Below are 27,500 nucleotides of genomic sequence, written 5' to 3' on the forward strand. Positions count from 1 at the left end.
TATGGAACACTACAGTAGGGTTATTAATATACGTTTATGGCTGTAGTCACACTCACTTGTAAAAACTTGTAAAATAATACAGGATAAAAATCAAATCTCAGAAAAACTTCGCTGTTTGTTTCATGTCAGTTCGCTAAAAGTGGAACTAGTTCTCCTGGCGGAGGAGGACGGGTGTGAGACCGCCGCAGGTCGTGACGCAAAACAGCGCGAGCCGGAGCTAAAGCTAACCTGTTAGCATCGGAGGCTAGCACAGCAGGCAAACTGACTGTGTGTGACTGGAGCTGTGGTGAAGGAGTCAGGCCATGGTGGAAAAGGTGAGGATCTACTATACCTTTCTGGAGAAACGAGCTCAGCTGGTAGAACACCAATCGGGGTAGTTATCGGGGTAATTAGCGGGCTCGAGGCAGTACCTCAGACAGATGGAGGATCTGAGGTAAATGTTCGGACATTCCCGTTTTTAAGTTAATAAACACACGAGTTATGAAACTGCTCATTAATATTAATTATGTATTTAATATCAATTGTTTTCTTTTATAATAATAATAATAATAATAATTTCTTCTTCTTCTCCTTCCTATTATTATTATTATTATTATTATTATTATTATTATTATTTTCGCTATAATAATTTCAGGTGTGTCGGAGTCTCTCAGAGGGAGTTTTATTAACTACAACACACTTATAATACCTGTACAGGAGTCCTGTAGTCCAGGTGTAGAGGACGGAGGTGTAGTCCAGGTGTAGAGGACGGAGGTGTAGTCCAGGTGTAGAGGACGGAGGTGTAGTCCAGGTGTAGAGGACGGAGGTGTAGTCCAGGTGTAGAGGACGGAGGTGTAGTCCAGGTGTAGAGGACGGAGGTGTAGTCCAGGTGTAGAGGACGGAGGTGTAGTCCAGGTGTAGAGGACGGAGGTGTAGTCCAGGTGTAGAGGACGGAGGTGTAGTCCAGGTGTAGAGGACGGAGGTGTAGAGGACGGAGGTGTAGAGGACGGAGGTGTAGTCCAGGTGTGGAGAACGGCGGTGTAGTCCAGGTGTGGTGGAGGACGGAGGTGTAGTCCAGGTGTGGTGGAGGACGGAGGTGTAGTCCAGGTGTGGTGGAGGACGGAGGTGTAGTCCAGGTGTGGTGGAGGACGGAGGTGTAGTCCAGGTGTGGTGGAGGACGGAGGTGTAGTCCAGGTGTGGTGGAGGACGGAGGTGTAGTCCAGGTGTGGTGGAGGACGGAGGTGTAGTCCAGGTGTGGTGGAGGACGGAGGTGTAGTCCACGTGTGGAGGACGGAGGTGTAGTCCACGTGTGGAGGACGGAGGTGTAGTCCACGTGTGGAGGACGGAGGTGTAGTCCACGTGTGGAGGACGGAGGTGTAGTCCACGTGTGGAGGACGGAGGTGTAGTCCACGTGTGGAGGACGGAGGTGTAGTCCACGTGTGGAGGACGGAGGTGTAGAGGACGGAGGTGTAGAGGATGGAGGTGTAGTCCAGGTGTGGAGAACGGTGGTGTGGAGGACGGAGGTGTAGTCCAGGTGTGGTGGAGGACGGAGGTGTAGTCCAGGTGTGGTGGAGGACGGAGGTGTAGTCCAGGTGTGGTGGAGGACGGAGGTGTAGTCCAGGTGTGGTGGAGGACGGAGGTGTAGTCCACGTGTGGAGGACGGAGGTGTAGTCCACGTGTGGAGGACGGAGGTGTAGTCCACGTGTGGAGGACGGAGGTGTAGTCCACGTGTGGAGGACGGAGGTGTAGTCCACGTGTGGAGGACGGAGGTGTAGAGGACGGAGGTGTAGAGGATGGAGGTGTAGTCCAGGTGTGGAGAACGGTGGTGTGGAGGACGGAGGTGTAGTCCAGGTGTGGAGGACGGAGGTGTAGTCCAGGTGTGGAGGACGGAGGTGTAGTCCAGGTGTGGTGGAGGACGGAGGTGTAGTCCAGGTGTGGTGGAGGACGGAGGTGTAGTCCAGGTGTGGTGGAGGACGGAGGTGTAGTCCAGGTGTGGTGGAGGACGGAGGTGTAGTCCAGGTGTGGTGGAGGACGGAGGTGTAGTCCAGGTGTGGTGGAGGACGGAGGTGTAGTCCAGGTGTGGTGGAGGACGGAGGTGTAGTCCAGGTGTGGTGGAGGACGGAGGTGTAGTCCAGGTGTGGTGGAGGACGGAGGTGTAGTCCAGGTGTGGTGGAGGACGGAGGTGTAGTCCAGGTGTGGTGGAGGACGGAGGTGTAGTCCAGGTGTGGAGGACGGAGGTGTAGTCCACGTGTGGAGGACGGAGGTGTGGAGGACGGAGGTGTAGTCCAGGTGTATCAGTGGTACATTCAGAGCCTTTGATATTCTTTTACATCTCTCTCCTGATTGGTTGCGTTCAGAATTGAAGTCTCTCAGTCTCTTTGGTGACTGTCTGTGGCTCTTAGTAGAACACAACCTCAAACATTCACATAAATCCTCCAGCAGCAGCTGTGACTCGAATCAGGTTTTAATCACAATCACTAGAACTTCAGGTGTGTGATTTACCTACAGGCCTCATTCTGCAGGTGACTGGTGACTCTGAGGACAGTTAGAGCCCTGTTATTAAAAGGTGTGCTGACTTACAATCAGGGTATTTTTTTTATTTAAACAATTCCCAATTATTAAATATTTCTTTTTGTCTCCGGATTTTTGTTTGTTGGAAGATCACATTAAAGATGGAAGAAGTCTGACGTTTACAGATTTATTATTTCTGTGTTTATATTTAAATTCTGATATTTTATGAGTCTGTAGACTTTTATATCCAGTGTACAAGATTCCTTGTGTGTGTAGTGAAAGGTTGGGTTGTGTTTGTCTATGGTGGGACGCACGCACACACACACACACACACACACACACACACACACACACACACACACACACACACACAAAAAAACACCCACAGATGTGTACAGCATGCCTCTCAGAGCTGCTCAGACAACAGATCCATCCTGATTATTTATTAGCCCAAATCATATGTCCCACTTCCTCCTCCACATGTCCCACTTCCTCCTCCACATGTCCCACTTCCTCCTCCACATGTCCCACTTCCTCCTCCACATGTCCCACCTCCACATGTCCCACTTCCTCCTCCACATGTCCCACTTCCACATGTCCCACCTCCACATGTCCCACTTCCTCCTCCACATGTCCCACTTCCTCCTCCACATGTCCCACCTCCACATGTCCCACTTCCTCCTCCACATGTCCCACTTCCACATGTCCCACCTCCACATGTCCCACCTCCACATGTCCCACTTCCTCCTCCACATGTCCCACCTCCACATGTCCCACCTCCACATGTCCCACTTCCTCCTCCACATGTCCCACTTCCTCCTCCACATGTCCCACTTCCACATGTCCCACTTCCTCCTCCACATGTCCCACCTCCACATGTCCCACTTCCTCCTCCACATGTCCCACTTCCACATGTCCCACTTCCACATGTCCCACCTCCACATGTCCCACTTCCTCCTCCACATGTCCCACTTCCACATGTCCCACCTCCACATGTCCCACTTTCTCCTCCACATGTCCCACTTCCTCCTCCACATGCCTCATATGTTGCTGATTAGTAGTTTGTGTGTGCGTGTGAGAGCCCACACACATATATATATATATAAATATATAGGACACATGAGAACAGGAAGAAGGAAGGTGAATAATCCCTTTAAAATGTCCTTTAATGTTGTTTCTCTGCTCTGTTTAAGGAAGTGTGTGTGTGTTTGTGATGAAGATTTTTGTTAATAGTTTGTTCTCCTTGTTTTCAGAGTTGTGTGAACCTCTCTCTTTGGATCTGAATCTTCTCTCTATCTCCTCAAACATGTCAGGTATCTCCTCACTTTCACCTAACCTGCTGGTTCTGTGTAGATACTGAGGAAAAGTACACACACACACACACACACACACACACACACACACAGATTAACCATAACAACATGCTGGGTATATGTGTATTAATATGAATGCTCTGATTTGGTCCTGAACTTCTATTAGTCTGTGTGTCTCTTTGCTCTCTCACTCTCATGCCTCTCAACCTGATCCATCAGGAGTGGGATCGCATGCCCTACCCACTTACATCTGATTAAACAGTGGACAAAAAAAGCTTTAGTCATCTACTGTGAGCGAGAGTCTGCGGATGAAACACAAACATCACAATAACCTGAAAACATGTAAATTACAATAGTATTTAAATAAAATAAATAAATACTAATTTACATTAGTGCTGCAGGATTAATCGTATCGTAATCGTGATATCAGCGATTTAATGAAATTAATAAGTGCATGTGTGGACACTTTCTAAGAACAGTTTCAGATTTTCTGTGCCACTAACAGAACAAAAAAAACACCAGATAGTCTCATCTCAGTTTAGGAAGTGCACGTGTGTTGTGTGTGGTCATTTGACTTTTTCTTGTGCAGCGCGGAGACCAGGTGAAGGTGGACGCCGAGCAGATCGACACTAAACTAGTAGCCAAAACAATGATACATCTGTTATATGGCGATATTTGATCTTTAAGATCACCAACACTGAGCAGATGAACTGTGTAAGATTCGCTTAATTAAAGTTTCTACATCACGTGGTCAAATCTGTAACATCTCACTGGTTCCGGGGTGAAAAAAAAAGAGACGACAGGCAACAGTTCAACAGACACAACTTTCTTGTATTTTTCATTCACTTTTCACACGCTTTCCTTTTCCTCTTACCCACACCAGGACACACAACCACTCACGGTAACGCACATCTTTCCTCGACACCAACGCGTAACCCGCACCCCCTCGCGGTCACGCGTAACCCGCACCCCCTCGCGGTCACGCGTAACCCGCACCCCCTCGCGGTCACGCGTAACCCGCACCCCCTCGCGGTCACGCGTAACCCGCACCCCCTCGCGGTCACGCGTAACCCGCACCCCCTCGCGGTCACGCGTAACCCGCACACACATTTTCCAAAACTGTGCAGCCCTAATTTACACAAACATACATAAATATATATTAAAAGGTTTGGGTAATAAAGTGAATAAAAACATTTTTATAATAAATTCTAACAAAAGTATAAAAATAACTTTTTGCACTTTTAAGGGTTCAGTGCAGGGCTGCAGCTATCGATTATTTTATTAATAAAGTATTCTACTGATTATTCCACTGATTAATTGAGTAATCAGATAAAAAGTGCTTTTTCTTTATTAAAGATCGATACCAAAGAGAAAAGAGAAAATAAGACGGGTCTCTTGAAATGAACATTTGATTCCTGTTTTAGAAAAATCTACATTTTTATTGCTGAAAATGCATACCAGAATATCTGTGAAAACTAAAACTATTTAGTGCCTTTAAGTACAAATACAAACATTTTAATAAAATGGCTAAAAAAAAAAAAATCTGAAGTGTGAGAAATAAGGTCAGAATTGGACAGGGAGGTATGGAGACGGATGATCCACTATGGCGACACCTAATGGGAGCAGCTGAAAGAAGATAAAAGGGCTTTCATAGTGTTTAGCTGCTTGGAGCGCTCCAGAGTTTAGCGGGTGGTGCGTCAGTAATAATGGTCTGTGGGGAAACGCACTGCTCTGTGTGTAGTTAAATGGACTAAATGTAGCAGTGAGGCAAATCATTTGCCTCTATGAATTTTTGTATTCAAATTATTCGAGTTACTCAAGGAATCGTTTCAGCCCTGGTTCAGTAAAAAAATCCTCAGATCTCACTTCTGCTGTTAGTGATGAATAAAGATGAATAAATCAGCTCTGTTCATTTCTGTGTGTGTGTACAGGCAGTTACACTCCGGCCCCTGGGGGCCCATTTTCTGCTCTCACCCCCAGCATGTGGCCTCAAGACATCCTAACCAAGCAGCACCAGGTATCTCACCTTCTGTTCTCTTTCTCTGTTCTCTCACTCTTCCACTCTCTTTCTCATTCTCACTCACTTTCTTACTCTCTGACTTTCTTTCTCACTCTCACTCTTTCTCATTCACTATTTACTCTCTCATTAACTTTCTCGCTCACTTCATCTCTTTCTCTTCCTCATTAACTTTCTTGCTCTCTTACTTGCTTTCTCTTTCACTTTCTTACTCTCTCACTATCTTGCTGTTCTTTCTCTCTCTCTCTCTCTCTCTCTCTCTCTCTCTCTCTCTCTCTCTCTCTCTCTCTCTCTCTCACTGTTATTATTATTTTTGTTTGTGGGATTTACAGAAAGACAAAAATCTGCTATCGGAACCTCAGTATGATGAGTTCGGGTTCCGGATCGACAGTGAAGGTAAGAAATTGATTTTTTCTTTTGTTTGGTAATTTGTCTGGCTATCCATCCATCCATTAATCCATCTGTCCATCCATCCAATCATTCATTCATTCATTCATTTTCTTCCACTCATCCGTAATTCGGGTCGCAGGGGCAGCAGTCTAAACAGGCCCCCGCCTTCGACTGCTGCCCCATCCTCACAGCACCGTCCCTTACGGTCCCTCCCGCACGTGGTGAGCCCACAGGAAGCCCATCCAATCAATTTTATTAAATGATTTTAAAAGTAGCTCATGTTATTGAGTAACTGCACCGGATTATCTGTTACTCTAATATGTCTGAGGAGTTTCTTGCTTTTGGTGTGTGTGTGTGTGTGTGTGTGTGTGTGTGTGTGTGTGTGTGTGTGTGTGTGTGTGTGTGTGTGTGTGTGTGTGTGTGTGTGTGTGTTAGCTGGTGTAGAGGCACGTGATTGGCTTCGAGGTGATCGAGTTCCACAGAGAGAAGATCCCCAGCAGAGACTGCGCTGGCAGGCCCACCTGGAGTTCACACACAACCACACAGTAGGAGATCTCACCTGGGACCTGATCTCTTCCATCCTGCCCCGCTCCGATCGTCTCCGCTCTCTCGTGCTGGCTGGGATACCACACAGCATGAGACCTCAGGTGTGTGTGTGCGTGTACGCAAGCTATACTTATTTATTAATTTCTCGCTCTACAGCTCGTGCATCCTTTGCTTCTCAGAGTGTATGCCTGTGTGTGTGTGTGTGTGTGTGTCTGTGTGTGCGTGCGTGCGCTGCAGGGGCCAGACTACACTGAAAACTTTCTCATCACTTCTACTGCTTCTGTAATGTGACGTGTGTGTGTGTGTGTGTGTGTGTGTGTGTGTAGCTATGGATGCGTCTGTCGGGAGCACTGCAGAAGAAAAGGACCTCAGACATTTCTTACAGAGAGATCATCAAAAACAGCTCAAATGATGACACAACAGCAGCCAAACAGGTATTCTCTCACGCGCACACACACACACACACACACACACACGCACGCACACACATACCTCTCATACACTCAATATTACAGATGGATAATTTACTTGTGTAAGCATTCATTACACAATTCTACCTTTTTGATAGTGTATTATATAGTAAGTGTGTGTGTTCTCCACAGATAGAGAAGGATCTTCTGCGCACCATGCCCACTAATGCGTGCTTTAGTACTCTGAGCAGTGTGGGAGTTCCACGCCTTAGACGGGTTCTTAGGGGACTGGCCTGGCTCTACCCTGACATCGGGTACTGTCAAGGAACCGGCATGGTGAGTCTGTTTGTCTGTGTCTCTGTCTGTCTGTCCATCTCTGACATATTGTCATGTTTCTGATTCACTTTGACACTGTCTCTCCATCACTATCTTTTTCTTTATATTTCTGTCTGTCTGTCTGTCTTTGTCTGACATTGTTTTGTCTCTGATTGTTTTTGACACTGTTTGTCTATTTCTTTGGCTGTCTGTCTGTCTGTCTGTCTGTCTGTCTGGCTGTCTGTCTCTCTCTCTCTCTCTCTCTCTCTCTCTCTCTCTCTCTCTCTCTCTCTCTCTCTCTCTCTCTCTCTCTCTCTGTGTCAATGCTGTAGTAAATTATTAGATGTTACTTTACATTGCTGTCTGAGTATCAGGACCAGATAGTGTTAAATAACTAAATAAACAGTTGTAAATGTGGAATATTCATGAGTATAATGAATATTAATTATTAACTTAACCCCACAGTCTTACCTGTCTCACTGTGTGTGTGTGTGTGTGTGTGTGTGTGTGTGTGTGTGTGTGTGTGTGTGTGTGTGTGTGTGTGTGTGTGTGTGTGTGGTGTAGGTGGTGTCATGTTTGCTGCTGTTCCTGGAGGAAGAAGATGCACTGTGGATGATGTGTGCTTTAATTGAGGACCTGCTGCCTCCATCGTACTTCTCCTCCACCTTGCTGGGGGTGCAGACGGACCAGCGCGTTCTCCGCCAGCTCATCGTCCAGTACCTGCCCCGTCTGGACCGCCTGCTGCAGGAGCATGACATCGGTCTCACACACACACACACACACACACACACACACACACACACACACACACACACACACACACACAAAGACTTGATTTTTATTGATCTTTTTATAATAATTTTATGTAGATTTTTGATCTGTATAAGGCATTTGACAAAAATTATGGGATGTGTTTTTTCACAGAACTTTCCCTCATCACTCTGCACTGGTTCCTGACCTCGTTTGCCAGTGTGGTGGATATCCGGGTTCTGTTGCGGATCTGGGATCTGCTTTTCTATGAGGGTTCCATCGTGCTTTTCCAGGTGACCCTGGGCATGCTGAAGATCAAAGTGAGTCCTCTGAACACTCTGAAAACTCCTGATTCTCTCCAATATTACACGTGGAGCTGATGTAAGATCAACACTGAAGTGGCTAATCTGGCTGAGTGGAGCACGTGGCAGTATTTAAGAGGAACACCAGAGTTGGTGTGTGTGTGTGTGTGAGTGTGTGTAAGTGAGTGGTACTTCAGAGAGCTCTGACGGTTTTAAAGCGCATGGCTTCATGTACTTAAAGGTCATTGGACAGTTTATTAAAATATTACAGTTGATGTAATGAAACACTCAGGCTTGATCAGAGAGCTTGTGTTACTGCACTGAGTATTCACTCCGCTTGAACTTTCACACTTTGTAGCCTTAAAACCTCGATCTGAAATTAAGTTCATGGGATTTTATGTCATGAATATGTATATAATAGCATTTAATATTGGAGGAAATAACTGGAGAGAAAACATAGATTTTGAAGTATTTACAATTAAAAATAATGTAATGGTTTTCGTAAAAACCTATGAATTAGATCTAGTTCGACATTAGTTTCACAAGAATGTACATAATTAGCTGAATAGAGTTGACCTGGGTGTGTTGATTGTGGCTTCATTATAAACACACCTTTTTCTGGAAGAAATCTGAATTGATGTTTTTTACGCAAAGGTTATGATTTCTAAAAAAACAAACTTGCTGGGAGAAAGTGTGCAACTATAAGTAAACTGTAAACCCTGCGTACACACAACGTGGAAACACAAAAGGAGTGCGTGGGTGAGTGAGTAAATGAGAGGTGGTGGGTGGGTGAGTAAATAAATGAGTGAGTGGGTAAGTGTGTGAGTGGGTGGGTGAGTGTGTAAATGAGTGAGTGGGTGAGTGAGTAAATAAGTGAGTGGGTGAGTGAGTAAATGAGAGGTGGTGGGTGGGTGAGTGAGTAAATGAGTGAGTGGGTAAGTGTGAGTGGGTGGGTGAGTGTGTAAATTAATGAGTGGGTGAGTGAGTGGGTGAGTGAGTAAATGAGTGATTTGGTCGGTGTGTGAGTGGGTGGGTGAGTGAGTAAATGAGTGATTTGGTGGGTGGGTGAGTGAGTAAATGAGTGGGTAAGTGGGTGAGTGGGTGGGTGAGTGAGTAAATGAGTGATTTGGTGGGTGTGAGTGGGTGGGTGAGTGAGTAAATGAGTGATTTGGTGGGTGGGTGGGTGAGTGAGTAAATGAGTGATTTGGTGGGTGTGTGGGTGGGTGGGTGAGTGAGTAAATGAGTGATTTGGTGGGTGGGTGGGTGAGTGAGTAAATGAGTGGGTAAGTGGGTGAGTGGGTGGGTGAGTGAGTAAATGAGTGATTTGGTGGGTGTGTGGGTGGGTGAGTGAGTAAATGAGTGGGTGGGTGAGTGAGTAAATGAGTGAGTGGGTAAGTGTGTGAGTGGGTGGGTGAGTGAGTAAATGAGTGAGTGGGTAAGTGTATGAGTGGGTGGGTGAGTGAGTAAATGAGTGAGTGGGTAAGTGTGTGAGTAAATGAGTGGGTGAGTGAGTAAATGAGTGGGTGAGTGGGTGGGTGAGTGAGTAAATGAGTGGGTGAGTGGGTGGGTGAGTGAGTAAATGAGTGATTTGGTGGGTGTGTAAGTGGGTGTGTGAGTGAGTAAATGAGTGATTTGGTGGGTGTGTGGGTGGGTGAGTGAGTAAATGAGTGGGTGGGTGAGTGAGTAAATGAGTGGGTGAGTGGGTGGGTGAGTGAGTTAATGAGTGATTTGGTGGGTGTGTGAGTGGGTGGGTGAGTGAGTAAATGAGTGATTTTGTGGGTGTGTGGGTGGGTGAGTGAGTAAATGAGTGGGTGGGTGAGTGAGTAAATGAGTGGGTGGGTGAGTGAGTAAATGAGTGATTTGGTGGGTGTGTAAGTGGGTGGGTGAGTGAGTAAATGAGTGATTTTGTGGGTGTGTGGGTGGGTGAGTGAGTAAATGAGTGGGTGGGTGAGTGAGTAAATGAGTGGGTGAGTGGGTGGGTGAGTGAGTAAATGAGTGATTTGGTGGGTGTGTGAGTGGGTGGGTGAGTGAGTAAATGAGTGATTTTGTGGGTGTGTGGGTGGGTGAGTGAGTAAATGAGTGGGTGGGTGAGTGAGTAAATGAGTGGTTGAGTGGGTGGGTGAGTGAGTAAATGAGTGATTTGGTGGGTGTGTGAGTGGGTGGGTGAGTGAGTAAATTAAATGAGTGATTTGGTGGGTGTGTGGGTGGGTGAGTGAGTAAATGAGTGGGTGGGTGAGTGAGTAAATGAGTGAGTGGGTAAGTGTGTGAGTGGGTGGGTGAGTGAGTAAATGAGTGGGTGAGTGGGTGGGTGAGTGAGTAAATGAGTGATTTGGTGGGTGTGTGAGTGAGTAAATGAGTGATTTGGTGGGTGTGTGAGTGGGTGGGTGAGTGAGTAAATTAAATGAGTGATTTGGTGGGTGTGTGGGTGGGTGAGTGAGTAAATGAGTGGGTGGGTGAGTGAGTAAATGAGTGAGTGGGTAAGTGTGTGAGTGGGTGGGTGAGTGAGTAAATGAGTGGGTGAGTGGGTGGGTGAGTGAGTAAATGAGTGATTTGGTGGGTGTGTGAGTGAGTAAATGGGTGATTTGGTGGGTGTGTGAGTGAGTAAATGAGTGGGTGAGTGGGTGGGTGAGTGAGTAAATGAGTGATTTGGTGGGTGTGTGAGTGAGTAAATGAGTGATTTGGTGGGTGTGTGAGTGAGTAAATGAGTGATTTGGTGGGTGTGTGAGTGAGTAAATGAGTGATTTGGTGGGTGTGTGAGTGAGTAAATGAGTGATTTGGTGGGTGTGTGAGTGAGTAAATGAGTGGGTGGGTGAGTGAGTAAATGAGTGGGTGAGTGGGTGGGTGAGTGAGTAAATGAGTGATTTGGTGGGTGTGTGAGTGGGTGGGTGAGTGAGTAAATGAGTGATTTTGTGGGTGTGTGGGTGGGTGAGTGAGTAAATGAGTGGGTGGGTGAGTGAGTAAATGAGTGGTTGAGTGGGTGGGTGAGTGAGTAAATGAGTGATTTGGTGGGTGTGTGAGTGGGTGGGTGAGTGAGTAAATTAAATGAGTGATTTGGTGGGTGTGTGGGTGGGTGAGTGAGTAAATGAGTGGGTGGGTGAGTGAGTAAATGAGTGATTTGGTGGGTGTGTAAGTGGGTGGGTGAGTGAGTAAATGAGTGATTTTGTGGGTGTGTGGGTGGGTGAGTGAGTAAATGAGTGGGTGGGTGAGTGAGTAAATGAGTGGGTGAGTGGGTGGGTGAGTGAGTAAATGAGTGATTTGGTGGGTGTGTGAGTGGGTGGGTGAGTGAGTAAATGAGTGATTTTGTGGGTGTGTGGGTGGGTGAGTGAGTAAATGAGTGGGTGGGTGAGTGAGTAAATGAGTGGTTAAGTGGGTGGGTGAGTGAGTAAATGAGTGATTTGGTGGGTGTGTGAGTGGGTGGGTGAGTGAGTAAATTAAATGAGTGATTTGGTGGGTGTGTGGGTGGGTGAGTGAGTAAATGAGTGGGTGGGTGAGTGAGTAAATGAGTGAGTGGGTAAGTGTGTGAGTGGGTGGGTGAGTGAGTAAATGAGTGGGTGGGTGAGTGAGTAAATGAGTGATTTGGTGGGTGTGTGAGTGAGTAAATGAGTGATTTGGTGGGTGTGTGAGTGGGTGGGTGAGTGAGTAAATTAAATGAGTGATTTGGTGGGTGTGTGGGTGGGTGAGTGAGTAAATGAGTGGGTGGGTGAGTGAGTAAATGAGTGAGTGGGTAAGTGTGTGAGTGGGTGGGTGAGTGAGTAAATGAGTGGGTGGGTGAGTGAGTAAATGAGTGATTTGGTGGGTGTGTGAGTGAGTAAATGGGTGATTTGGTGGGTGTGTGAGTGAGTAAATGAGTGGGTGAGTGGGTGGGTGAGTGAGTAAATGAGTGATTTGGTGGGTGTGTGAGTGAGTAAATGAGTGATTTGGTGGGTGTGTGAGTGAGTAAATGAGTGATTTGGTGGGTGTGTGAGTGAGTAAATGAGTGGGTGAGTGGGTGGGTGAGTGAGTAAATGAGTGATTTGGTGGGTGTGTGAGTGAGTAAATGAGTGATTTGGTGGGTGTGTGAGTGAGTAAATGAGTGATTTGGTGGGTGTGTGAGTGAGTAAATGAGTTATTTGGTGGGTGTGTGAGTGAGTAAATGAGTTATTTGGTGGGTGTGTGAGTGAGTAAATGAGTGATTTGGTGGGTGTGTGAGTGAGTAAATGAGTGATTTGGTGGGTGTGTGAGTGAGTAAATGAGTTATTTGGTGGGTGTGTGAGTGAGTAAATGAGTGATTTGGTGGGTGTGTGAGTGAGTAAATGAGTTATTTGGTGGGTGTGTGAGTAGGAAAAGAAAACGATTAAAAATGTTTTATCATAAAAATCAGAAATTGAATGGAATTCCAGGAATAGGAAGGAAGGTGTTTGAGATCATCGAGAAGTTGAAGAATCTGAGAGTTTATATGAAGTGAACTTGGAGTGACTTCCTGTTTGTTCAGTGTGTTCCTGCAGCTCTATAATAAGCTGTATGTGTTTGCTAATTGGCTGAGGTTCCAGGCAGGTGTCAGAGCGACACCCACGTCCACATCATTGCTGCCTCTCACCACAGCGTTCCTCTTGATTGGCTTCCTGTGCAGGAGGAAGAGCTGGTGTCTTCTGAGAATTCTGCGTCCATCTTCAACACGCTGTCAGACCTGCCGAGTCAGCTGGAGGACGGAGCCGTGGTGCTGGGGGAGGCAGTGAGACTGGCAGGGGCGTTCTCTCAGGACACGCTGGACGCTCAGAGACACAAACACCTGGCCTACATCCTCGCTGAACAGACACAGCTCAACTCCAACACCACACACACTCTTAACACCGGCCTCAATAAGGTAATCACACACACACACACACACACACACACACACACACATTGTGGAATGTCTGTAGTTTTTTTCAGGACTTAACACTTCCACTTGGTGTTTATTATGAAGTTTCAGTTTGTACAGTGGTTCCTTGACCTGAGAGTTTAATTCGATCCGTGGACGAGCTCATAGCTCAATTTTTTGCTCGCGTAACAAAACAAAAAATTGACTGTGTGACGACTCGTACCTCAGAAAACTCGTACATTAATTCACTCGTAGGTCAAGGGACCACTGTACATGTAATTCTACAGCAGTGTTAGTATCAGGTGTGAACTTCATCTTCCTCCTGTTCCTCCTGCAGGTGGTTCGGAGACAGAGTCTGCGCAGGAAGTCCACATTAAGCTCCCTGCTGTTTGGAGAGGATGAGGCTGAGGCTCTCAAGGCCAAAAACATCAAACAGACTGAGCTGGTGGCAGCGCTGAGGGAAGCGATCACTCGTACTGCTGAACACTTCCACTGTCTCGACCCTGACCACTGTACCATGGTGAGTCCTTCATCATCATCATCATCATCATCACCACCATACACACTGACCCCTGCACCACAGTGAGTACTTCTTCATCATCATCATCACCACCATACACACTGACCCCTGCACCACAGTGAGTACTTCATCATCATCATCATCATCATCACCATACACACTGACTTCTGCACCACAGTGAGTCCTTCATCATCATCATCATCATCATCACCATACACCCTGACTCCTGCACCACAGTGAGTCCATCATCATCATCATCATCATCACCATACACACTGACTCCTGCACCACAGTGAGTCCATCATCATCATCATCATCATCATCATCACCATACACCCTGACTCCTGCACCACAGTGAGTCCATCATCATCATCATCATCATCACCATCATCATCACCATACACACTGACTCCTGCACCACAGTGAGTCCTTCATCATCATCATCATCATCATCACCATACACCCTGACTCCTGCACCACAGTGAGTCCATCATCATCATCATCATCATCACCATACACACTGACTCCTGCACCACAGTGAGTCCTTCATCATCATCATCATCACCATACACCCTGACTCCTGCACCACAGTGAGTCCATCATCATCATCATCATCACCACCATACACACTGACTCCTGCACCACAGTGAGTACTTCATCATCATCATCATCATCATCACCACCATACACCCTGACTCCTGCACCACAGTGAGTCCATCATCATCATCATCATCACCACCACCATACACACTGACTCCTGCACCACAGTGAGTCCTTCATCATCATCATCATCATCACCACCATACACCCTGACTCCTGCACCACAGTGAGTCCATCATCATCATCATCATCATCACCACCACCATACACCCTGACTCCTGCACCACAGTGAGTACTTCATCATCATCATCATCACCACCATAAACACTGACCCCTGCACCACAGTGAGTACTTCTTCATCATCATCATCATCATCACCACCATACACACTGACCCCTGCACCACAGTGAGTACTTCATCATCATCATCATCACCACCATAAACACTGACCCCTGCACCACAGTGAGTACTTCATCATCATCACCACCATACACATTGACTCCTGCACCACAGTGAGTCCATCATCATCATCATCACCATACACACTGACTCCTGCACCACAGTGAGTCCTTCATCATCATCATCATCATCATCACCATACACACTGACTCCTGCACCACAGTGAGTCCATCATCATCATCATCATCATCATCACCATACACACTGACTCCTGCACCACAGTGAGTCCATCATCATCATCATCATCATCATCATTATCACCACCATACACACTGACCCCTGCACCACAGTGAGTCCTTCATCATCATCGTAATCATCACCACCATACACACTGACCCCTGCACCACAGTGAGTCCTTCATCATCATCATCATCATCATCATCATCACCATACACCCTGACTCCTGCACCACAGTGAGTCCTTCATCATCATCATCATCATCATCACCATACACCCTGACTCCTGCACCACAGTGAGTCCTTCATCATCATCATCATCATCATCATCACCATACACACTGACTCCTGCACCACAGTGAGTCCTTCATCATCATCATCATCATCATCACCATACACCCTGACTCCTGCACCACAGTGAGTCCTTCATCATCATCATCATCATCATCACCATACACCCTGACTCCTGCACCACAGTGAGTCCATCATCATCATCATCATCATCACCACCATACACACTGACTCCTGCACCACAGTGAGTCCTTCATCATCATCATCATCACCACCACCATACACCCTGACTCCTGCACCACAGTGAGTCCATCATCATCATCATCATCATCACCACCACCATACACCCTGACTCCTGCACCACAGTGAGTACTTCATCATCATCATCATCACCATACACCCTGACTCCTGCACCACAGTGAGTCCATCATCATCATCATCATCATCACCATACACCCTGACTCCTGCACCACAGTGAGTCCTTCATCATCATCATCATCATCACCACCATACACCCTGACCCCTGCACCACAGTGAGTCCATCATCATCATCATCATCATCACCACCATACACCCTGACTCCTGCACCACAGTCAAGTCAAGTCAAGTCAAGTTTATTTGTATAGCGCTTTTCACAACAGACATTGTCTCAAAGCAGCTTTACAGAAAACAACAGTGAAGGTGAATGGTGTGCGTTTGTCCCTGATGAGCAGCCGTGGCGACAGTGGCAAGGAAAAACTCCCTTAGATGATATGAGGAAGAAACCTTGAGAGGAACCAGACTCAAAGGGGAACCCATCCTCATATGGGTGACATCAAGAGTTTGGTCATAAATCTTTCAACAATACAGAACAATTTGTGATCATCATAGATCCAGCATCAGCTTCTCCATGCCAGGGCCTTTAAACACTCGGCATCTACTTCTCCATGATCATCCATAGGTCCATAATCTTCACGAGGTGGGACGTGACTGGAGCTGGCCAAACCTCAGGAAGCCTCGGGATGGGGAGAGAAAGAGAAGCAGTGGAGAGGAATTAGCGTAGCTGCTGTTCATGATATTAACAGCACAAGTTGATAATGTGCATGTGATCAGATGTTCTGGAGCACAAGGTTGTGATGTGATGTGTGTGATGTGTGTTATGTGTAGGCTTTGCTAAAAAGATATGTTTTTAATCTGCACTTAAACTGGGAGAGTGTATCTGAACCCCGAACACTGTCAGGAAGACTATTCCAGAGTTTAGGAGCTAAATGTGAAAATGCTCTACCGCCTTTAGTGGACTTTGCTATTCTAGGAACTACTAGAAGCCCAGAGTTTTGAGATCTCAGGGAGCGTGACGGATTGTAGCGTGTTAAAAGACTGGATAGATACATGGGAGCCAAACCATTTAGTGCTTTAGAAGTGAGTAGCAGTAGTTTGTAGTCTATTCGAAACTTAATAGGAAGCCAATGTAGGGACGATAAGATTGGGGTTATATGATCGTATTTTCTTGACCTAGTAAGAACTCTTGCTGCGGCATTCTGAACTAACTGAAGCTTGTTTATTAATGATGCAGGACATTCACCTAGTAATGCATTACAGTAGTCTATTCTAGAGGTCATAAACGCATGGACGAGCTTCTCTGCATCAGATATAGATAACATATTTCTTAGCTTAGAAATATTTCTAAGGTGAAAGAAGGCTGTTTTTGTAACTTGATTGATGTGATTTTTAAAAGATAAGTTGCTGTATAAAATAACTCCCAGGTCTTTTACCGTTGAACTAGTAGTTACAGAACCCTGCACCACAGTGAGTACTTCATCATTATCATCATCACCACCATACACCCTGACTCCTGCACCACAGTGAGTCCTTCATCATCACCACCATACACCCTGACTCCTGCACCACAGTGAGTCCTTCATCATCATCATCATCACCACCATACACCCTGACTCCTGCACCACAGTGAGTACTTCATCATCATCATCATCACCACCATACACCCTGACTCCTGCACCACAGTGAGTCCTTCATCATCACCACCATACACCCTGACTCCTGCACCACAGTGAGTCCTTCATCATCACCACCATACACCCTGACTCCTGCACCACAGTGAGTCCTTCATCATCATCATCATCACCACCATACACCCTGACTCCTGCACCACAGTGAGTACTTCATCATCATCATCATCACCATACACCCTGACTCCTGCACCACAGTGAGTCCTTCATCATCATCATCATCACCACCATACACATTGACTCCTGCACCACAGTGAGTACTTCATCATCATCATCATCATCATCACCACCATACACCCTGACTCCTGCACCACAGTGAGTCCTTCATCATCATCATCATCACCACCATACACCCTGACTCCTGCACCACAGTGAGTACTTCATCATCATCATCATCATCACCACCATACACCCTGACTCCTGCACCACAGTGAGTCCTTCATCATCATCACCATACACCCTGACTCCTGCACCACAGTGAGTCCATCATCATCATCATTATCACCACCATACACCCTGACTCCTGCACCACAGTGAGTCCTTCATCATCATCATCATCATTATCACCACCATACACACTGACCCCTGCACCACAGTGAGTACTTCATCATCATCATCATCACCATACACCCTGACTCCTGCACCACAGTGAGTCCATCATCATCATCATCATCACCACCACCATACACACTGACCCCTGCACCACAGTGAGTCCTTCATCATCATCGTAATCATCACCACCATACACACTGACCCCTGCACCACAGTGAGTACTTCATCATCATCATCATCACCATACACCCTGACTCCTGCACCACAGTGAGTCCATCATCATCATCATCATCACCATACACCCTGACTCCTGCACCACAGTGAGTACTTCATCATTATCATCATCACCATACACCCTGACTCCTGCACCACAGTGAGTGGGAGGACTTCTGCCCACAGCTGTATCATTATTGTCACTCATGCAGCTATAGGATCTCAAACTGTCTCTTTCTCACACACACATATCAGGACTTGACTCCAGACTACTCCATGGAGAGTCATCAGCGGGACCATGAGAACTTTCTGGTGGTGTCTCAGAATCGCAGGAGGCGTGCTAAAGCACTGCTGGATTTTGAGCGCCATGATGATGATGAATTGGGTTTCCGAAAAAATGACATCATCACAGTAAGTTTCTGTGATTCCCAAAACCACATACTGGTCCTGTTTAACGTGGAGTATTATAATGAGTATTAATATGTTCACAGTGCAGATTATGTTTTCTCTTTTCTTCTTTCTTTCTTTTCTTCTTTCTTTCTTTTCTCCTTTTTCTTTCTTTCTTTCTTTCTTTCTTTCTTTCTTTCTTTCTTTCTTTCTTTCTTTCTTTCTTTCTTTCTTTCTTTCTTTCTTTCTTTCTTTCTTTCTCAGATTGTGTCTCAGAAGGATGAACACTGCTGGGTGGGAGAGCTGAACGGACTGAGAGGTACACCCTGTAGAGCGTTGTACACACTTTCGTGCGTGCGTGCGTGCGTGCGTGTAACCTACTGCTCTGTTTTGTTTCAGGTTGGTTTCCAGCTAAATTTGTGGAAATCCTGGATGAACGTAGTAAAGAGGTAAATAAATGAATAAACTCGTGTGTTTGTGTTGAGTGTTTTCAGTGTAATAAAGTTGTAACGCTGATGGTGTGTGTGTGTGTGTCAGTACTCTCTGGCTGGTGATGACTCTGTGACTGAGGCTGTAACTGATTTGGTTCGGGGAACACTGTGTCCTGCTCTCAAGGCCATTTTTCAGCACGGTCTGAAGAAGCCCTCTATACTGGGTGGGCCCTGCCACCCCTGGCTCTTCATTGAGGAGGTATCACAGTAGCTCACATCACTCTTCACCTCCTGTCTGCTTTATAAGCGCTGCTTGTTGATGAGTTTTGTGTGATTGCAGGCGGCGAGTCGGGAGGTGGAGAGAGACTTCAACTCGGTTTACTCCAGACTGGTGCTCTGTAAAACCTACAGGTGAGAGTTTAACCCTGCCCAACTCGTCTCCTGCTCAGTGTTTTACACACACACACACACACACACACACACACACACACACACACACTTAAAGACTGGATAGGAATACAAAACTTTTACAACGGAAGTCTAAAAACTCTGCACATATTTATATCAATTTATGATAATATAATCTCCCTTTCTCTGTTCCTTCAGGTTAGATGAAGATGGAAAAGTTCTTACTCCTGAAGAGCTGCTGTACAGAGTGAGTGGCTCAGGTGTTTGTGTTAAATGTGTTTGTGGACAGGGATCATGATCAGAATATCACAGTGGGGTTACAGAATACTGCAAATACTGGGTTGTCATGGTAACAGATATTTATGTATATTCCTATATCTTGGTGTGAGTCAAAAGGTGATCTTAGATTGTTTAATATTAAACTCTCTCTCTCTTTCTCTCTCTCTCTCTCTCTCTCTCTCTCTCTCTCTCTCTCTCTCCCGGTTTTCAGGCTGTACAGAGTGTAAATATGAGTCACGACTCTGCACACGCTCAGATGGACGTCAAGTTCCGCTCACTCATCTGTGTGGGATTGAAGTATGTACACCACTCCTCTTCTCTCTCTTTTCCGGGGTTCCTACATATTTTGGAAAAGTGTGAAAAAGAATTTAATTTGATTAGAGTTGATTTAAGTGATGTCCAGGTCAGAATTAGTATTTGGGGGGGTTGTATTTGTTTCCATACTATTGCCTATTCATTTTTCTGTAATAAAAAACTAAGAATTTGTAAAAATATATTTTTAAAAGGCTACAATAATCCAGATAAATTTGTCACGTCCACACTTGTTTTCAGTCGTTTCCCAAAAGTAAACGTAAGACGCTTTAACCTGCGTCATTTCCGTCTGCTGTTTATTTACTTTCCCGCTTTTTGAAACATTGTGACAATGACTAAAAATGCATCATGGTTTTCACGGCCCACAGAAAACAGCTTTTTCTGATTTATCCACTTTGGAGAGTATTTTTAAAAAGCTACATTTTCGTTTACTGAAAACGGCATCTCATTGTGGACGGAAGAACAAAACGGAGAGAAAAATATGCTTTCAAACAACAACATATTATTGTGGACATGGCCAAATAGTGGAGTTAGGAGCAGACTCTCAGCACTGCTGAAAGATCAGCGCTGGACTGGATCTGCACAGGCAGCACATGCCATGACAGTGCACTGACCAAAAACATCTCAGATTCTGATTCCTACATACATCAAAGATTGTAACATAATATGGTCTTTAAAATCTTTCAGAAGTCTGGAATTTTCAAATGAAAAATGTGTAGGAACCCTGATCCTCTATCTCTCCCCTCACCCCTCCATTCCTCTCTCTGAATCTCTCCTCCCTTCTCTCTATACTTCTCTCTATTTTCTCCCATCTTAACTCTGTGTGTCTGTGTGTGTGTGTGTGTGTGTGTGTGTTACAGTGAGCAGGTGCTACACTTGTGGTTGGAGGTTCTATGTTCCAGTATCTCAGCAGTAGAGAAGTGGTATCAGCCATGGTCATTCCTACGCAGTCCTGGCTGGGTGCAGATCAAGTGTGAGCTTCGGTAAACACACACACACACACACACACACACACACACACACACACACACACACAAATAAGATAGAGAACGCAGCAGTGCTGTGGTTAAATGAAGAGTAATACTGATATAATGAGAGACAGCAGCTGTCCACACACATGGACACAGTGATGTCATCAATGTACATTATTACATGGGGAGGGGGTACAGTCTACGGCTCACTACACTACACTGCCCTCTGCTGGTGGAAGTCTTATACAACTAAATATAATCAGAAAAATATTATCTCCTTTTTGCCCGGTCTGTGTAAATCAAATTCGTGTTTCTTTTTTGTTTCAGAGTTTTATCCAAGTTCTCCTTCAGTCTCTCTCAGGACTGTGAACTACCTGCCAAGAAAGAGGTGACTTTCCATCATCACCACATCACATGTACTGGTGTATTTCACACAATCTCATACACACAAGCTGAGCACAGGATCTGTGTGTGTGTGTGTGTGTGTGTGTGTGTGTGCTGTTCCAGAAGTCTCCCATTCTGAGATCAGAAGTGGTGGATGTCTTGGTGCAACATCACCTCTTTAGTTGGGATCTTTAGGTAAAATGAGTCTGACCTCATGTTCTGTTCACATCACCACACTTCAGAGATGAGGTTCACAACTCAGTTCTATCAGGTTCTCTCCTTCACCTGTACAATTCACTTTATCGTGATTAGATATATGTAAGTCGCTGTGTGGTCAGACACACCTCCTGAATCTGAACACGTGGTGGTGTGGTGTCAAGAGAGGAGAAAGATCTAGTCAGGATGAACAAGTCTGTTTCTAGAAGCTCAGCCTGAGCTCAAGTCAGCAAATGTTTATTACAAATGATACGAGAGATGCTACAGATACTCACGTCTTTACAGCAAGTCTGTGTGAGGACCTCTTGTGGCTATCTGATCTCTGATCCGGGCCGATCCAATCCACATTTTTATCAATACTGAACAGAACCTGAGGCTCAGACTGCATATAGTCATTTCACAAGTGTTAAAGTGTGTGTGTGTGTGTGTGTGTGTGTGTGTGTGTGTGTGTGTATGTTTTTGTACTTGCTGTAGTGCTGGTAGTGGGTGTGGCTTTGGGATATGCCCTCCTCCCAGCTGCCCCGCCCCTTTAATAATCACTGCAGCCTTCATGGTCCCATGGTCTCTCTTCAGTCTGGAGCAGCACAGGGGGAAGGGCTTATTGATATATTGATTTTATCAAACAGTTTAATAAACAATACCTTAATATTAACAGATTTATGTTTTTGACACCACATTGCTGTTTTTGCTCGATTTCACAGACAAAAATAACCCAAACGAATCACTTATTTTATTGATTCGGTTCAATCGCAATGACTCACTTATTAATAGTGACTTACTGCCACCTATTGGCAGTTTATATATCACATGTAAAGAATTTTTCACATTTTTTTTTAAATAATGTACAATATCAATATTCAGCATTTTACCATTAAAATATCAAAACATTATTAATGCATTTCTAACTGGAATCATTACATGTCCCTCTGAGCTGCATTTAACAAGTGTGTAAATACATCAAAATGCTTCTTCAGATACAGCTTCTGACTTATGTCTAGGTGTGTGTGTGTAAAAGTAAATGCACCCCTCTTCCACAGCACACTGTTCTTCTGCTGCACGTAACCACTGATTCTCTCTGTTTCTTTTTCTCTACAATTAATTTATGTTTTTTGATCAACTTTTAGGGGTGTTACTGTGGTTACTTCCCTCTTTGTGTAAAGAAATCAGGGAGAGGGTTTGAACAATTGTTCTTATTGTGGATGAATGAGAAGGTTCAGATCAGACCTGATGGTTGACTGCTGAATCATTTCCTGTCCTGGTGCAGTAAGCAGTGGACACCAGACATGTGCTGATCACTCCTCATAGTCATATAATAAACCCTGAGGAGTTCCATCTTCTGCTTCACCACACTGTTCTGTCTCCTGTGAGGGGACTGTGTGAGTCCAGCACATGCCTGGTGGACAGTGCAGGGCTTTACTCCTGCAGAGAGTGTGTGTGTGTGTGTGTGTGTGTGTGTGTGTGGGAGATCTAGAGAGAGAGAGAAACACTACATGATGTTCTTTATGTTTCTGTAGGAAAAGGAGCAGAGGCCCCTGAAGGAAGGTGTTCAGGACATGCTGGTCAAACATCACCTCTTCAGCTGGGACATCGATGGATAAACACTAAACTCATACATACACACGTTTAAAGTGACATGTAAACAGCTTTATATAACAGTGAACGTGTGTGTGTGTGTGTGTGTGTGTGTGTGTGTGTGTGTGTGTGTGTGTGTAGCAGAACATCTCAGGTGTGTAAGGACTTCTGATGTTCCTCTGCTGGAGAACATGAAGAACCAAGCATGCACAGACTGGTTTTTACATTTGCATGGCCATTTGTCATCATCACTCTCTCTCACACACACTCACTCACACACACACACACACACACACAAACACAAACACACACACTCCCTGGTTAATTTGTGTTTTTTAGTTTAAAGTTGCAGGGTTTGTGTAGGACATCAGTGTGAAATCTGAAGTGTGTGTGTGTGTGTGTGTGTGTGTGTGTGTGTGTGTGTGTGTGTGTGTAATGTAGATGAAGTGCACACACTTGTTCTGGTCAGGTTTTTTTTTCTTTCAGGAATGGTGTAAAGGTGTGTTGATAATCAGCTCATCGGTGATGATGATGGTGATGATGATGATGATTCCATGCTGAGTTTAGAGTGTATTATAGCGTGTCTGAGGGTCGTCTCTGTCTCCTGCAGTTCTCTCTCTATTATATTGAGCTGTAAACACTGGGTGTGTGCGGTGCGACTGTCACCTTCCTGCAGGGGGCGCTGTACGCACATCACTACTTTTCTTACACACGCACACGTGGCTTGCAGGTGGGTAGAGGGTCAACTCGGGTCAAACCCGGACTCATGAAGGACGAGATCTGATCGAGAACCCACAGGGATTTAAAGCTTTGCTTCACATTGTGTAATAACTGATCATGAAGAAAATAAAGGTTGGAGAGACTGTTCTCCATTACTGCTGTCTTCTACATCGTACTTCCACATCACTGATCATTACTTCCTGTTTTTACAGTGGACTTCTGCCTCAAAGCAGCTTTACACAATGACGCAGTGAGAAGGTTCTATAAAAGAATTTATACCTTCATTGCCCATAAGTTCATTCCTTAGAATGATTTATTCCTGATGTGTGCGTCAGTGGTGAAACCCCTGAGATGGTATGAGGAAGAAACCTTGAGAGGAACCAGACTCAGGGGAACCTCAGCCTCATGTGGGTGGCACCGAATGTCCATTAATTCTAATTATATTATTGAGATGTGCAGTAAAGAAGATTTTATTGCTTCTTCATCACCACGGTATCTGTGTGAAGCTGCTCTGAGAAGATGTTCACTGAAAAGCTCAATACAAATAAACATGAACTGAATTTAATTAAAAAAGGTGCAGAAATACAGATCTGTTCATGCGTCTGTGGTCCTGAGCCACTTTAGGAGACTTGATATTAAATACAGCCCTCAAAGTTCTCCAGTTGCTCAGCGGCTTTATGGATCTTTAGGCTGTATGTGTGGAACATCACCCGCTGCACAAAGTGAACTCAACTGAGAAGGACTCCATCCAGAGGTCGGGATGAACCAGGCATATCCGAAGAGAACCCTTCACTGTCTCCTACTGTTTATAACCTGCTCCTCGTCCTCTGGATTCTCTTTATAATCCTGATCCCCTCACTCCTGATGCAGAGTCGAAAGTTTGCTCGAGGGCTCTGTTTTTTTTGAAGGTCGGATTCTAAATCTAAACACAGGAAACCTGTCAGGATTTAATGGAGCCTGATTATTCTTTGAGGTGGAGGTGTCTGGTTGGAGATGTGACCTGAAGACAGACGCTGCCCTCGTGTCTCAGTCTCCCAGTTCTCTATATGGAGTGTGAGGAACTCAGATCAACTCAATGTTCTACTCAAAAAGCAAACAATACAAAGGCCTGTTTAGGGATTTCTGGTTCAGATTTTTGACTTTCTCAGATTTTTCCCAAATTCTCGCTGCTGTTTTCTGAGATTATGAAAGAGATGAGTGCATGTTTATTTTCTTCTTCAAAAACTTCAGCTGGAGAAAATTTCTCAGGTTTCTCCAAGTTTACACTCAGAGCCTCATATCACAGGTTTGGGGAAAAAAAAAAAAAAAAGTCAAACATGTTCACCCCAGAAAACACTAAAGCAGAAGAGTAATATAAACAATAAGTAACAATAATATCCCCCTTTTCACCCTGACCTTCTTCAAACCTCAGATATGAGACGTGTTTTGGCCTGGAAACCCCTCTAAGATTTAGATTCAGATCTCAAAAAAAAAAAAAAAAGAAAAAATCTCAAAGTCAAACGTTTCACACCAAAAAAACCATTTGTTTTGTTTTTTTGGGTGAAAAATCAGATCTCAGATTCTTCCCAAATTCACAGCACTAATTAAAGAAGTGAGACCATGAGCATTAATGCAGGTTTCATGTTCCGATAACATGAACATAAACCTTCTGATTACAGGAGAACCTTTTGGGTGAAGTAAAAAATAATCATCTTCAGATGCTCTTCATGGTCACAGGGAAGTTTTTTCTTCACCACAGTCTCCATGCTGCTCATCAGGGATAAATACACATTGTTCACCTTCACTTCTAAATTCTGTAAAGCTGCTTTGAGACAATGTCTGTTGTGAAAAGTAATAAACTGGACCTGACCGCGCAGGGCCGAAAAATCGAGACATGAACACAAACACAGGTTTGTTTTTTTATTACACGCCAAACCAGACACGTGGATTCGGGTTTCTGTCGTTCATGAAGCACCTGCAGGTTTCAAGATATTCCAGGCATTAAAACACCGCCCCCTGGTGCTCGTGTGACTCATCACATACAAACACGTGTTTTTCTACTCAGTTCAGCTGCAATCAATTAAATGTTCACACTCCAAGTTCTCAGGTTTGAACTCTATCTAATGCTCCTCCTTTCTCCATCTGTATCTCTCTCTTCCTTTTATTCATTTACTTCTTGTGTGTATTCCTTTAAATAAATATAAACTTTTTCTTTTGTTGCTCAAACAGAAGGAAAACGCAGCAAGTGGTTCCTTTCTCTCGAGGGTTAATGAGGAACTGTGTGTGTTTGAGATGAATCCAATCACCAGTGTGGAAAACGTGATGAAACATCTCTTTATTTTACTATATGATCTTCTTCTTCATCATAATCACAGACCTTAAACTGAATATTATCTACAGAGGAGACTATAATGAGTCTGTGCAGCTTTAATGCAGGAAACCTTCAATCTTCCACACGAGGCGCCGCCGCTTCTTAAAACGGAACACAAGAAACCACCATGCAGCTTCTCTGCTTCTCTCATGAGGACGCTGATGAGGACAGTGTAGAGCTGAACACAGGATTCACTGTTGATCTGCTGGACATTGCGTGATGGTTCCTCGCAGTTCTGCGTGGATGAAGCGGTGCTGTGGTCCGGGTTTAAAATAAAAGCGTAAAATAAACGAGTTGTGGAGGCAGCTGCTCGTCTTCATGTCTTCTAGATGCTACAAAAAAAACGGACTGCGTGTAGGAGGTTGGGGAGGAGCTTAACAACCTCCGACTGCACCAGCAGGAGGCGCCGTGGAGCTGGATTGACTTTTCCCTTTGTGTCTCTGTCCGCCTCGTCTCCTGCCTCCAGACTTTGGCTGGAAGAAGAAAAGAACACGTGTTATAAACGTGTGCTGTACACGTCCATGTGGACAAGCCATGAGCAGAAACGTGATGAGTAGACCTGGAACATGTTCTGACCAATCACAGCACAGAACTGAACAACTGGTCTTTAATGTTCTTTTATATTTAAATCTGTCATGAGTCGAGAAAATAAAAGTCAGTGATGATTTTCATGTGAAAATCTGATTAATTTCAAATGGAACTGAAACGAGGCCACGAGAGTGAAGATCAACATCACACAGCACCTGGACTTCAATCTGCTCAGCAGCAGCAGCGTGTTCACACACACTTCATTTAACAAGGTAGACTTTCTCTCCGTTTCCACCTTCTGTCCACACACACGCCGTGTTCAGTCACAAAACACACCGCATTTCATTATTAAATAGATTTAAATATCATTAATATGATTATTAAATATGATTGATTCTGATGATTGAATGTGATGGTGATTGGATCGGTTTTGGCGTCTGTGTGGACTGTGTGTGAAAACAAACATCTCTTCTACATTCCACAGTGAGGAACAGGAGTCTGTGTTTTAGGACAGGAGACGTGTGTCTGCTCTCACTGTAATCCCAGACGTCTGACTTTACCTTCGAGTCTTTAATCTGAGTGTCTTCCTCTCCCTCAGTCTGAGAGTGAGAGCAAATAAACACAACAGTAAGAGAGGAACAGGGGATGATGTGGGGAACGAGGGAACAGTCAGCAGGGTAGAGATATGAAATAATAAAAAGGGAGGATGAGGAGAAAAGAGTGGCAGGAAGAAAAGAGAAAAACAGAGGAAG

General features: G+C 45.0%; 1 protein-coding gene and 1 long non-coding RNA gene across 5 annotated transcripts in view; one reads left to right on the forward strand and one right to left on the reverse strand.

Annotated features, from left to right (window-relative positions):
• On the forward strand, nt 1-24,025 carry sgsm3 (small G protein signaling modulator 3). 4 transcript variants are annotated; one of them, XM_083566222.1, is made up of 22 exons: nt 52-433; nt 3,744-3,803; nt 5,735-5,820; nt 6,153-6,216; nt 6,646-6,857; nt 7,083-7,190; nt 7,359-7,502; nt 8,046-8,241; nt 8,406-8,551; nt 13,143-13,376; nt 13,711-13,893; nt 18,446-18,601; nt 18,842-18,896; nt 18,977-19,026; nt 19,115-19,267; nt 19,349-19,419; nt 19,615-19,663; nt 19,907-19,992; nt 20,868-20,990; nt 21,306-21,366; nt 21,486-21,557; nt 23,093-24,025. In XM_083566222.1, the coding sequence occupies exons 2-21, from the start codon at nt 3,797-3,799 to the stop codon at nt 21,555-21,557; spliced, it is 2,256 nt and encodes a 751-aa protein (XP_083422348.1). In that variant the 5' UTR covers nt 52-433; nt 3,744-3,796; the 3' UTR covers nt 23,093-24,025. The 4 variants fall into 4 exon arrangements, with proteins under 4 accessions (XP_083422345.1, XP_083422348.1, XP_083422347.1 ...); XM_083566221.1 differs by having other exon boundaries at nt 52-314; XM_083566219.1 differs by lacking the exon at nt 21,486-21,557 and having other exon boundaries at nt 1-314.
• Nucleotides 24,026-25,755: 1,730 nt separating this feature from the next.
• The window catches only part of LOC310739934, a 1,820-nt gene continuing 75 nt past the window's right edge, over nt 25,756-27,500 (reverse strand). Inside the window, exons 1-2 of the long non-coding RNA XR_014537530.1 lie at nt 27,309-27,500; nt 25,756-26,693 (exon numbers count right to left, since the gene is read on the reverse strand). The exon at nt 27,309-27,500 is cut by the window's right edge and continues 75 nt beyond it. This is a non-coding gene — a long non-coding RNA (uncharacterized lncRNA). The remainder of the gene's footprint in view (nt 26,694-27,308) is intronic.

Source organism: Silurus aristotelis (assembly GCF_946808225.1).
Source record: "Silurus aristotelis genome assembly, chromosome: 17".
Classification (NCBI taxonomy): domain Eukaryota; kingdom Metazoa; phylum Chordata; class Actinopteri; order Siluriformes; family Siluridae; genus Silurus; species Silurus aristotelis.